Raw genomic sequence first — 12,692 nt, forward strand, 5'->3', positions numbered from 1 at the left:
AGACAAAAACAATGTGTGTAAGACCACACTCATAGACTTTCAACGGGTACGTAAATGTCTCAAAGAAAAATACAGATGCAAACCGATACGGGTTTAGAAAGGAAGCATGGTGTTTAGGTTTTGTATTGCTATTGCATTTAGATCAGAAATTGACACTTCCATACCCACTCGCCATTGTGCTGTAGTCACTAACATCTGTGTATGAAGTTTATATAACAATTGACAAGTCAAAGCTGTTGCCCTATTTGAAATCCTCAATAAAGCTAAAGGGTTTTCAGAAGGCCGGTTCAAGGAAGCGCATTCAATGATCAAACAGCTACAGAAGTGAGGGTATGGAAATGAACACTAGCGGACAATTATGGCTATATGATATAAAGGACTGGTGTTTTTGTAGTTTCAATGCATGATGTTCACCGAAAATATTTCACGCATATCAACTGTAACTGTTATACCTGGTATGCTCAGACTCGGGTATGATCAAACTCTGGTATCATCAGAATCTCGAGGTTGCTATTTAAGACACTGTTTATTTGTGAACGCGAATATTCTTTATTTTTATAGTATGTATTTACCAATGTTTTAACATTCAGCTGATGCGTGCCATTCGACTGGCCTTGACAACATAAAAACAGTGACTGGTAGGGTTTCCTGAAATTTGGATAAATCAGGAAACTAGAAACGAGTCTTCATTGAAACAACTGGTTATTGTGAATATATATTTCTGTGTTATTTCTGTCGTACTTGTGACATCCTTGTTTTGTTGTTAATAAATGTTGATATAAGCGTATGGTTGATTGCTCGTAAACCGATTACCCTCCCTGTCACCCCCACCCTCATCCCCATTGAACTAATATGTTTTACTGACCATCCCATAGCGGTTACTTGCACATTTATCGATAACGTTATGACAATGTTATATCTTGTTTGGTATCTTGTAACGTTGTGTATGTGTTCGAGTATGTGATCGGCCTGGAACCGTGTGCCTATATAGCAGACACTGTGTTGTCACCTGAGTTACCATTGTTTTAGTTTTTGAGCAGCGGAAACGAGATTGTTATATTTTTAAATGATAAAATGGCCACTTTTCTTATTAAGCGAATTATGCTGCATATTTATACCAAGTAACGAAAGGAATACAGTAATGATTAAATTAACAAGAAGAAGGCCTGGAAACGAATAACTTAACATTCCTTTCGAATTAATTGGAGCATAAAATTCCTCTTTAACACAATCAATAAATGAAAATAGATGGACACTGATATATTACTCTTTTAATTTGAAACAACATTTATTGCAATTATATTCCAAGGCAATTGTCATTTGATGCCGATACTGGGAAACAAGCGCATGTTGTAATACAAAGATAGCCTCGTTGTGTTACAAGGAAATGGCACTCGTTTGTCTTGTTAACAAAGCATTGACAAACTGGCTGTGATATATGACGTGCCTTGTGCGACGACAATAAAACTACATAAATGCTCCGTAGCTCATCGGAACACAACTAGTTCAACATGTTTGCAATAATTGCAATACACTTGAAATTACAGAGATAAGCATTGTTGCTTAAACGTTTGCAATGATCTCGTTGTGTCAACAATGTCGAACGAGCCGTGTATATGCAAGATAACAAACACACATATAACAAATGTATGTAAATACCTTTTAGCAACAAATGTTCGGTAACCACCATAGAATGGACAGCGAAATGGCAGCCAGAGTCATTTTCAGTGGACACTAGAAACTATAAAGGGTGTCGAAATTTAGTCTTGAAACGAACTATTGCACTGGAGGACACAAAATGACAATTTGTTTTAGTTGAAGTTATCAATATGTAAATGGTCGAGAGTGCTCTAGCAGAATATGTGTCCGCCTCTCACACAGGAGGTTGTGCTTCTGATCCTTCCTAGGTGGTAATTTTGCATGGCTTCTCAAAATGGACACCATTACTGGTTACTACCCAGTAAATTGATATAAACTAATAAGAGAACATTATATCTAGCATTAAACAATATTGAAAAAAACAGTCACATTTGTATGTCAAATCATGTCATTATTCAATTACATGTATTTGAATCCATTCATAATAATACGAATATTGTTGTATGGTATGGGGGTATCTATGAACTAGATCCGATCATCTTTAAGATAAAATTACTACTGTTAACCTCTGTATTGTTGCATGGTAGATTCCTGCCGTGACAAAAATAATAATTCGAAAGGAGCGTTTTAATTGACTACTGTTATGGCATATCCTATACCGTCTTATTGTGGAAGGCAATCAATAACTGATAGAAATTATATACATACTGTATTTTGCGATTTAAGAAAACAAAGCGTTAACATTCATGTTATGCGCATGTGTTTATATTAATTGAAATATGGATAATAAAAATTATAAGTATGGTTTGTTGGTTAAACTTTAAAGAATGACTAAAAATACGACAAGGTATGAATATATTTTGTGTGTTCATTTTTCATCGGTATTATACACAATATTGTATTGCAGACGTATTGTTTACTAATGTGTTTAATATAGGTATGTAGTGTGTTTTATTTTAAGACAGGAACAAGGGAGTTACAACGCTTTATTTTTGTTTCAGACGAGTGAAAAATTGTTGGTCCAGCCAGGTGATACAATATTGTGCATTGCGCATGCGGATATTGGTTGTGTTTGCCTCCCTTACGTCCCTCATGTGTACGTACGTCTTCGTAGCAGCTCAGTTTTCTTATTTTGACGGTAGAATGGCAACTACACTGGTTGGATATAGCAGGTCCATTGGCGAGTTACAGTTCGAAAACAGACAAAAGTTACCGCAAAATGTCCGAAGGAAAAGAGCTGTTTCAATAACTAACTTTACCTCACTGGATAGGAAATTTACAGAGAATGACATAAAACCGAAAATGGACATGGAGTTTGACAACATGGGAATACTCAACGAACAGTTTAATCGTTCAGCATTTGGTGACAAGTATAAACTGAATACACAAAGGAATAAAGAGTATGACTTTCCGTTTATCATCAACGGAAGCAACATCTGCCAAGACTCTGACCCGCCATTACTTGTCATTATGGTTCCCTCAGTACATACACGGATCGACCTCCGAACTGCTATCAGAGAGACATGGGGTCGAGCAGCAAACCCCGGGGTCTGGCCCAGGATGGGTAAACTCATACATGAAGTTAAACTGATATTCCTGTTTGGAACATCAAGGACAAAACTCGGGAACAGCATCGTCAAAGAAGAGAGTGAAATGTTTGGTGATGTTGTTCAAGCTGATTTCGTAGATTCTTATTTTAATCTAACGTATAAAACGGTAATGGGCGTTCGATGGGTTGCGGAGATGTGCCCACACGCTAAATATATTCTTAAAGCGGACGACGATGTTTTTGTTAATGTAAGAAATCTGCTGGACTTTCTTTTGAAACAGAAAGAGAACACTAGAGGAGTTATTTATGGTCACAAGCTAGTAGATAGTGCAGTTTTAAGAGAAGGAAGATGGGCGGTGAGTGAACAAGCATATCCTCTAAAACAGTATCCCCCATATACATGCGGAAACACATACGTCATCAGTGCCAATATGGCAGCCAATATATACTATACTGCGGGTCTTTTGCCCTACCTCAATATTGAAGACGTATTTGTCACGGGTATTTTAAGAATGTATTTGCGGGCGGATATTCAGGATGTATTAGGATTCACGCACTGGTATGAGAAGCGCCCCCGGCCCTGTGAATTTAACAATAAATTGCGAATATCAGCCACGAAGGTGACAGAGGGCTTATTGTATGATATCTTTGAAGGATTGAGAGCCAATGTTACGGACTGTTATGTTCCTCCCAGTACAAAAAGTGACAAAGTTGCTCGGCCAGAGAAGAAATACACTTACCAAATGATAAAGGATGATCACATCTTTCTCAACAAAACTAGCGGACAATTTTACATTCTTTGATTTTAACAAATGCTTTCCACATAAGTAAACAGTGCAATATCAAAATGTTATTGAATATTACGTTCAGTCTGAAATAAGAGTCGGCATATTTCATGGTGATTAAAATATAGACAACTATTGAAATACAAGAATCTTAGTTCAAGATGTGTAGCATAGCTGGTGTCCTGTTGACTATCTTGACGACTGTCTAAACAAATGATTTAACAAAAATTGGTAAAGCAACGATGCAATCATATAGATCAAATGTATCTTATCTCCAATGCATCTATTACGGGGTGCATGTATTACATTTAATATGTAAAAATTTCTGAAAAGTAGAATGAGCAACATTCAGATACACACTCAATAAAAGAAGATACATATCGTTTCCTACTCTGGGGTGGTATTCAATATGCAACTTACGTCAATCTTATGTTCATACACCATTGATTTCATTTAATGTTTAGGTACGTTATTTATATCCAGCAATCCGATTAGCTACATCGTTATTTGTGTATATTGAAACAGAATACCACCCCTGGCCACACTATCTCCTAATTATGTGGCATATAAATAAGCCCGGTACAAGCAATGTCTATTGCTGTACATATCCTTACAACCAAAACATTGAAACGTGATATTTCTATGTACTGAGTGTTTATTGGTTTCCTGAGCTGTTACAGTTATGGTTCGACAAGAGGTCAAGATGCATCTCTCACCAGCTTGAAGAGTAAGGCCTTTGCTCGTTGTTGAATTATTTACTCTAAGGCAACAGACAGGTTTAAAGTATGGGGTGGACGTCCAGTTCACGACGCCACTGGACGATACATTGGTTGAAATATAAGACTTGATAGGTTGATGACAAAGTGCACATACATGATGTAATCCTGGTTCTCTTTCTATGAACGTGTGTCAGTGTTTATTACTGACGCACGTCCCAAGGGCCCCAATTTACTAACCCTCTCGGAAGACGGTCAATATTTTAGCGTTGAGGTGAGAGATCAAACCTGTGACCCCTGTGTAGACAGCCAAGCGTCTTACCACTAGACCACTGGACTACGGATCCGCCAAGCTTGAAGATAAACCTACCCTTTAGCATGTGACACAAGCCAAATGAATAAATGATTAAATTGGTGTACTGGTCCCAGGGAGCGTCAACAGTGCAAAAGTGAGTTTGAAGGACGAATACACAAAGAGTTGAATTTTCAGTACGTTAATAATTTAATGCAATGTATATCATATTTAAAATTATACCAAAAAACCACAAAACATTGTTAATTGTTTTGTTAAAAAAACGTATTAAAATTGTCGAAATGGAATAACCGGTTCTAACGCTGACTTAGATTGTAGTGTATTTTCATATTTAAGGTTGAAACTGCAATTTTGGAGAACATATTAAATGAAGTCTCGTGAATGAAACTGTCGCCATCTTCGAAAAATAAGTTCTTTCTTTCCCAGATATAATTATAGCCAAATCTATACCAAACTGTATCAAAGGTTAAATACCAATACATGTACTGTATGCCTTTTATAATTGTAATTATGAACAAGTAAGAGCCTTTCTCGTTTACTAGTAGTAAGACAAGAGTAATTTGTAATAAGATATTCCGCTTTACTTGGAACTACCATCCAAAAAAAAAACTATGGATTATATCCGACGCACTTAAGACAGGCTTTCTTTAATTGCACGATAAAATCGATTGAATTCCGGATGCAATTGAACTTTGTAAAGAGACTATTTCTCCAGTTGGCATGTGCATCTCAAATAGAGAGGAATAAACTATTATAAACCCCTGCACATTAATTGATTTTTAGCATAGTTTATGTAAATATTATCTATACAATTATAGGCTGAGGTTAAGTAGTTTTATTGAACGGGATGTCATTTGTTTAAATAACTTTATTTTTTGAGAGCTTGCGTTTGTTAGGATATTTGCAAACATGGATGCCATTCATAAACATTGATCCTACTTCTGTTTGAATATTGTTCAGGAAATTGGTTTGAAAGGCCTTTCCGGCGTATTCAAAAATACGGAAGGTCTAGAGAGGAGACTAATTTACCATTAGAGCATACATTCCGACATGTGAGCCCTCGATTCATTCAATCCAAAAAAATCTCAGAAATATGTTTATACCTTTCAAAATATCTCATTTACATGACGCAAGAATGTTTAAACTAGTGAATGTTTAAAAAACAAAAACATTGAAGAACTCATTTAAAGACACATACTAATTGTAGACAAATAAGTGCACGTGGACCTTGATTTTATCACATCCTTTCGTCAAATGAAGGTCATCAAATTAACGGCATGCCAATTTCCGTTTTGTTAATGTAAGAACCGCCCTCCGGAACGATGGGCGATGGTTAAGCTTCTTTCACATCATATTTTTTTACCTAAACGTGGACCTTGGTTTCGACACGACCATTCGTCGAAAGAGGTAACCAGACTGATCATCATGCCAAATATAGTGGGTGTTTTTTTCTAAATCGATGAGCGATTGATAAGCTTCTATCATGGCATATGTTGAAACCTTTGTTAATGGATAGCCACTGTTTTCATACCGTAGGTTTCAGCTAGCTCACACAAGGGGTGTGATGTTTTGAATAGAATTAATATGAATACTTACGATCACATCGTTGAAGGAGCGTGGACAATAATACAATAAAAACTGCATGGACAATTGCAATGACCAAAATTGCAACGCTGACTCTGTTTAGAGGTAAGAATTAAAGGGACTAGACACAAGATGGTACACTTGCAAGATAAAAAGATAATTGTCAAAAACTTACATGAAATTGATATCGAAAACTACTTTCTAGCGACAGTTCATTATCCAATGCAAACGTCAACATTGTTTGCCACAGCTGCATAGCACTCACTCCTTTATGGCTGCGCGCATAGTGCTAAAATGAGTATTTCATCTCGATCGACTGGCGGTAGAGTGTTCGCGTTGGGTGTGAAAGGTCGCGAGAGGTCGCGGGTTCAATTCGTGGCCGCATCATACCTAAAGCCGTTTAAATTTGGTACCAGTAGCTTCTTTGCCTGGCGCACGACATTGAAAGGGTTTCAATTAGGAAACGGTTTAATCAGTACTGATTTAATCCCGGGGAAGTTGTACCCCATGTTAAAAACGTTAAACGTTAAAAACATAACATTTCTTCAACTCTTCTTACATGTCTGGATTTGCCTGGCAATTGTAGTCACTTCTGTCGTATGTCATTTATGTCATTCTATCACACTAAACATTATCTCCAGCGAGTCTGAAATACCTATTGACATCGTGGTGAGCTGAACGGCAACACAAACAGAATTAGACCAGTCAACAATACACTTTGGTCCTCTATTGCGGTTATTAATTAAGAATGAAAATATATAGAACGTGGTTATTAACACAATTCCTAATCTCAACATAAATGTAACATAATAGGGCCAGTCATTCAACAAACACACAGTGTTCATTCAGCTTATACCGGATATCAACTTGTTTAATCTCTATATGTTGACCACGGAGGCACAATTCTCACAGTCTTGGCAAATTGTCTAAACTCTGTGCGTTCTTCTTCTTATGCTTAGAAGAAACAATTAGTCAGTTAGGTTGTAACAAACACTTGTCTACAAGAACAACAACATATTAGTAAGTTCCCTTAAATCTAACCGAACATATCCACGTGTCAACTAGTTTATCGATAGTTGCGTGAACGTGTTAACGCGTCCGTTTCCAAAGCTTGAGCCGACCCAGACCACTGACGCCATTGGCGTCGTGGTTTTCCTCACATGGGGATGGAAATATGGAAACATGGAAAGTACTGATATAAACAGATGAAATTGGCAAATGGATGAGGCTAATCCTGAACCCATGACATCTAGCTGAACCCATGACATCTAGCTTAGCTGAACCCATGACATCTAGCTGAACCCATGACATCTAGCTGAACCCATGACATCTAGCTGATGCTACAGAAATCAACCCAAAAACGAACCGCTGAAGTAGTTTTTGACAAGAATATTTTTAAAAGATTCCTTAAACATCTATTTTAGCTCTGACGACCATGTTGTTCAATGGACTGGACCCATTCGAACAAACCTGGGCAATATAACGCACGGCCAAGTGTTGAAAAAATACTAATAAAGGGGTGGCAGAGAAGTCGTTTAACGGCTGTTTACAGACCACACGGCGACGGACTACGGTAGATTTCAATCGCTCTTCATAAGAACTTCGTTATTAGGTGATCTTAACGAGAATGAAATACAAAAGGTACATTATTTATTATTTATTATTTTAACAACATATACTTCACATAGTTCAGGCCGTGGCACACCTATGTTGACATTCTTTCAACGTGTGAAAATTGTTGGCGTTTTCTCCACAGCCGCCCCACGCAAACTCCTGACAAGTACGCGTTGTGAAATCATAGAAAAACCGCGGGAAATAGCCGTCACATGGGCCTATATCCATCTGTACCAGACATTCTGAAATATACCAGTTGAAAACAACGTAACTGTGTGTCCAGATACGAATTTTGACTTGCCTGTTTTAATTGGAACGAATTTATTGCGGTTCCTAGACAACAATTAACTATTTTAATTTGCTGAGCCGACTTCAGTTACACGTTAAAGCCTCCGGTTTACATCGACACATAAAAGAACAAATGCACCAGTTTCACCATAGTAATACAATTTACCCAGTTAGTCCGAGAGCGCTAAGGTAGTGAAAATGACATATTAGAAAGTCCAGTATTGTTTTAACCGACTATGACTTTGATAAGAAAAACAGGGGTGGTATTCAATATTCAACTTAAGTCAACCTTATGGTCATACATCATTGACTTCATTCTATCTATTGTTCAGTTATTAATAACAAGTAATCCGATTAGCTACATCGTTCTTAGATCCAATTAAGACCAATATTGAATACCAGCCCTGGTGCTTTTTTCAGGCATTTACTGACACAGACTACAGTTCGTCTTCTTTTTATTTAGACGTATATCAATTATAGTTCATGAACAAACGACTGTCAGTAGATATTTAATTATCTACTATATATTACAAGCGTTTCCATATGATTACAACATGCGAGTTGATGGTCCTTTTAGTTTTTATTTATAAGTGTATTCCTCGCTTAAATCTTTGTTTATCTTATTCGTTAAATAAGCAAAAATTGTACCATCTGGCAGCCCCGTAGTGTATCCAACAACAGCAGCAAACACGAGCAGAGTGACCAGCATGACTTACAGGCCCGTACGCTGTGTACGTTGTGGTATTCTACTGTTAGTGTGTAAACAATCACACTTGGATCATATACGTCTACGTCATTTCCTTATCTAAATGAAAATATGTGACAGTATGTTATTGGTGTTAACTGACTTGGTGCCAGATGTAATTATAACTCGGTACAAATATCTCTGAACCTCCTGACTATTATATTCAATTAAGTCTACTGTAAGTAGACTACTCCCAGCTAATACGAAATATTTAATGTAAAAATCCCAGTGATTTGAGGACACGTTTCAAGTAAATTGAATTGAATAATGGGTGCGAAATTTCCAAATTTTTTTGTATTATTGGTACGAAACGCCCAGAATATATCTGTAATAAAACGTTCATGGTACAAAGTCCTGCGTAAAGATACAGTTTAATACTGTGTACATCACAATCAACTATATTTTCGTCCATTGGATTGAAATCCTCTATCAGCGGCAGAGTCATGCGGTTGTCAAAAACGTAAAAAAATCTTGACCTTTAACATTCACTGCACGACTGTGTAATTCACACTTTATAGATAAATTATAATAGGTTAAAAACAGTACCACACTTAACGTTTGGACTGCCACACGACTTCTGAAAATGCGTATGAACACTGAAGACTACTGCCACGATTTATTAAGTTCAAATATGCTGACTTTAAGATACATTTGTCATAATGTTCCTTGTATACGTTTGTGCAATTGTGTTGTTCTCTTTCAGCAAGATTATTTTACAGCTAATATCACCACACTGTTGCATAGCGCACATATCTTTGAAAGGGAATGTCGCGGTTGATAGTACTTTATTAAACATTTTGTTGTTCTACATAATTAAGTTTGTGAGATATCAATCTGCATTAATTGAACTATTATGCCTTTAAATTACCTAAAATTATTTGAAAGGAGTGTACCTGTAGAATTTTGAATTGTACGTACGTACACATGAGCGAGCTATTGATAAGTGAAGGCCTTTCATTAGTTTGGTGTCAGTATGTTATACGGGGTGGGAGCGGGAGGGGTGTACCTTTTCAAAGTAGTATTTAGTGGTGCGGTGGTAAATCGAACCTGCGACTCCTGGATTGACAAATTAAGTGTGATTCTACTAGACCATGGATCGATTTTGGGGCCAAAATAAAAAAATTACAACATCAAGGGTCTTCTTCAATTGACCAGTTTTAGAGTTTTAAAATAATGCAACTATCTGAAAATCACAGACAATGAACAATTAATTAATTGTAAATTCGTTTTAATTTTAACTATTTTCAATATTTAAAACATGCATGGGTTTCCAAATAAAGAACTAGAAGTCAAGATATATGACCATTCATTTATTAAAATTTTGTCACAAAATGTTTTCATTATTTGATGACAATAAACATGTAGTTTCAAGTTCAAACACAAGCTGTAAGCTGTCAAAAAATAGGATGCATAAAAAACCACGTCAATAACCATACACCTGACATCAGATGAAGCACCATGATAGTGGAATGTTACAAATGGCCACACAATTGTACTTCTATATATTTCTTCACGGTTTACACCAAGTGATTCATAATTTTTTATTTATGAAATGACAAAAAGAGAACAATTTACAAACCAAAGACTTAACAATTCAATACACTGCTGAGAGATGATCAGAGAATGTAACCCTACAGTACATCATGATCTTAAACATGATTTTTTTCAACATGTAACACTCAAAATCAATGAATCAAATCAGATTAGCAAGTCATTTGTACTTGTTTACTTTAATAACACACGACACATTACAGGTAAAAAATGTGAAATCAGCATTTTTTTACAAAGAAAATGAGATACATGTATGAAAAAGTCACTAAGACTTAACTTTTGTCCAATTCAATGAATATATCCTTTGATTGAAACATCATGAAGAGTTTCTTAGCAAGATATTGAGCAACCCTGAAAAGGCCTGACAATCTTTAGTCTGAGTCACTGTCACTACTATCTGCTTCCTTCACGTCAATAGAGAACTTGTATTCCTGATCACAGCCCATGTAGGCGTCGCTCATGTAGAAGAGGGTGTAGTTGTACTTCCCGGGGGCGGGGGCCACATAGTCCAGCTTCAGCTTGGCCTTCTGTTGCAGCGTGAGACGCTTGATGGAGAGCAGGGAGTTGTTCTTTGTGTCTCCAATGACGACCCACCAGCCCTCCTCACGTTTCTGTAAATAAGAATACTTAAGTATGGCACATTGCAAAGGCATTCATGTTTGTGACCATCAAATGAATTAACTAGTTGGATGCTGATTTGTGGCTTTTGTTATACCAATTACTGTTTATCTGTCTGAAATTTTTATTACTTTCAAAATTATTTAGTTTACAGATTTATATAAAACATGTAAATGACTACATTTCTTTCTTTAAAAATAATGCTTATCTATAATTAACACTAAATGAAATACATGTCACTGTGACTTACTCATTAACAATGGAAACTACAGGGGTAATCTCCTAGGCACAAGTTGTTACTCGGATTAAATTTCGGCAACAGATGGATCATGAAATGTAGTTGGAAAACAAAACTTAATCATTGACAATTGTCCCACATGTTAGCATACCTGTGGGAAAAGTGGAGCAACAACAGGTCCCGTGACCTCATCCTCCCTCTCCAACTGCACGTGCACATTCACTGTAGAACCACTGAAGTAGCAAAATAACTGTGAATAGTTTTAATTTCAAATTTTGTTAATATGCTGGCATGCATGGTCTTTATTTGGACAGCAATCAGATTTTTACTCATGAATAATTTTAACATGCATGTATGGAAGTGGATCTGCCTCAGATCCCATATTGTTATTTTCAGTCTATATGAGTACAATAATTTTTTGCTCATTAATTCTCAAAAAGAGCACTGCAAGCAAACTAAATATAACATACATTGTTTTAACAGTTCAGCAGAGGGCATTACTCAACAATAACTTTGGCCAGAATTAAAAAGCCACGCTAATTATGTATTATCTCTGGCAACAGGTGCTCATTTGAATAACTTAGGTATAGCCATGGTTCAAGATTTTGCCAAAAGATGTTGAAGAAACCAAGGCTATAACATTACCTCGACTTTGTTCCCCCAAACAACAGACAAGCTATATATCCTTATAACTTCATATCTATTGTCCCCTACCTGCTAACACTGTCCTTGTCAGCGACTTCGTAGGTCATCTCGATGTTTGGATATCGATTAGAGAATCGAGCGACATCTGCCATCTGTGAGTCGCTCAACTGCAGCAACTCATTACGATCATCGTCTTCCATCTCCATGACGTCAAATATCGTCTCCACACCCTGCAGTATTCAAACATTTCAGTTAATTTGATCACCTTCAATAAAGTCTCTACTAAGGAAAGCTGGAATGCTTCATGTTGAAATATGATCATAATGTTTGAGTTTAGACCATTTTCGCGAGGCAATGTACCATGATGATGAAATTTAAACAAATATGAACTTAAATTACTTTTACTGGTGTAAATTTCATTTTCTTGCATGAAAGCTACCTACAGTA

The 12,692-nt window shown here is 36.6% G+C and overlaps 2 protein-coding genes and 1 long non-coding RNA gene across 3 annotated transcripts in view; 1 reads left to right on the forward strand and 2 right to left on the reverse strand.

The window, feature by feature from the left end:
- Positions 1-2,318: 2,318 nt before the first annotated feature.
- Positions 2,319-4,169, forward strand: LOC128210190 (beta-1,3-galactosyltransferase 1-like). The gene is made up of 2 exons (XM_052914369.1): positions 2,319-2,446; positions 2,601-4,169. Exons 1-2 carry the CDS (start codon positions 2,427-2,429, stop codon positions 3,949-3,951), a joined length of 1,371 nt encoding a protein of 456 aa, XP_052770329.1. The 5' UTR covers positions 2,319-2,426; the 3' UTR covers positions 3,952-4,169.
- A 4,019-nt stretch (positions 4,170-8,188) lies between these two features.
- On the reverse strand, positions 8,189-9,191 carry LOC128211199 (uncharacterized). The gene is made up of 2 exons (XR_008257234.1): positions 9,097-9,191; positions 8,189-8,402 (listed from the first exon to the last, which is right to left on the reverse strand). It is a non-coding gene; the product is annotated as an uncharacterized LOC128211199 (long non-coding RNA).
- A 1,297-nt stretch (positions 9,192-10,488) lies between these two features.
- LOC128211543 (U5 small nuclear ribonucleoprotein 200 kDa helicase-like) overlaps positions 10,489-12,692 on the reverse strand; it is a 29,164-nt gene continuing 26,960 nt past the window's right edge. Inside the window, exons 38-40 of the mRNA XM_052916454.1 lie at positions 12,315-12,475; positions 11,752-11,833; positions 10,489-11,355 (exon numbers count right to left, since the gene is read on the reverse strand). Of these exons, the coding sequence (XP_052772414.1) occupies positions 11,116-11,355; positions 11,752-11,833; positions 12,315-12,475 (483 nt within the window). The 3' untranslated portion in view covers positions 10,489-11,115. The remainder of the gene's footprint in view (positions 11,356-11,751; positions 11,834-12,314; positions 12,476-12,692) is intronic.

Source organism: Mya arenaria, chromosome 12 (assembly GCF_026914265.1).
Source record: "Mya arenaria isolate MELC-2E11 chromosome 12, ASM2691426v1".
NCBI classification, from domain to species: domain Eukaryota; kingdom Metazoa; phylum Mollusca; class Bivalvia; order Myida; family Myidae; genus Mya; species Mya arenaria.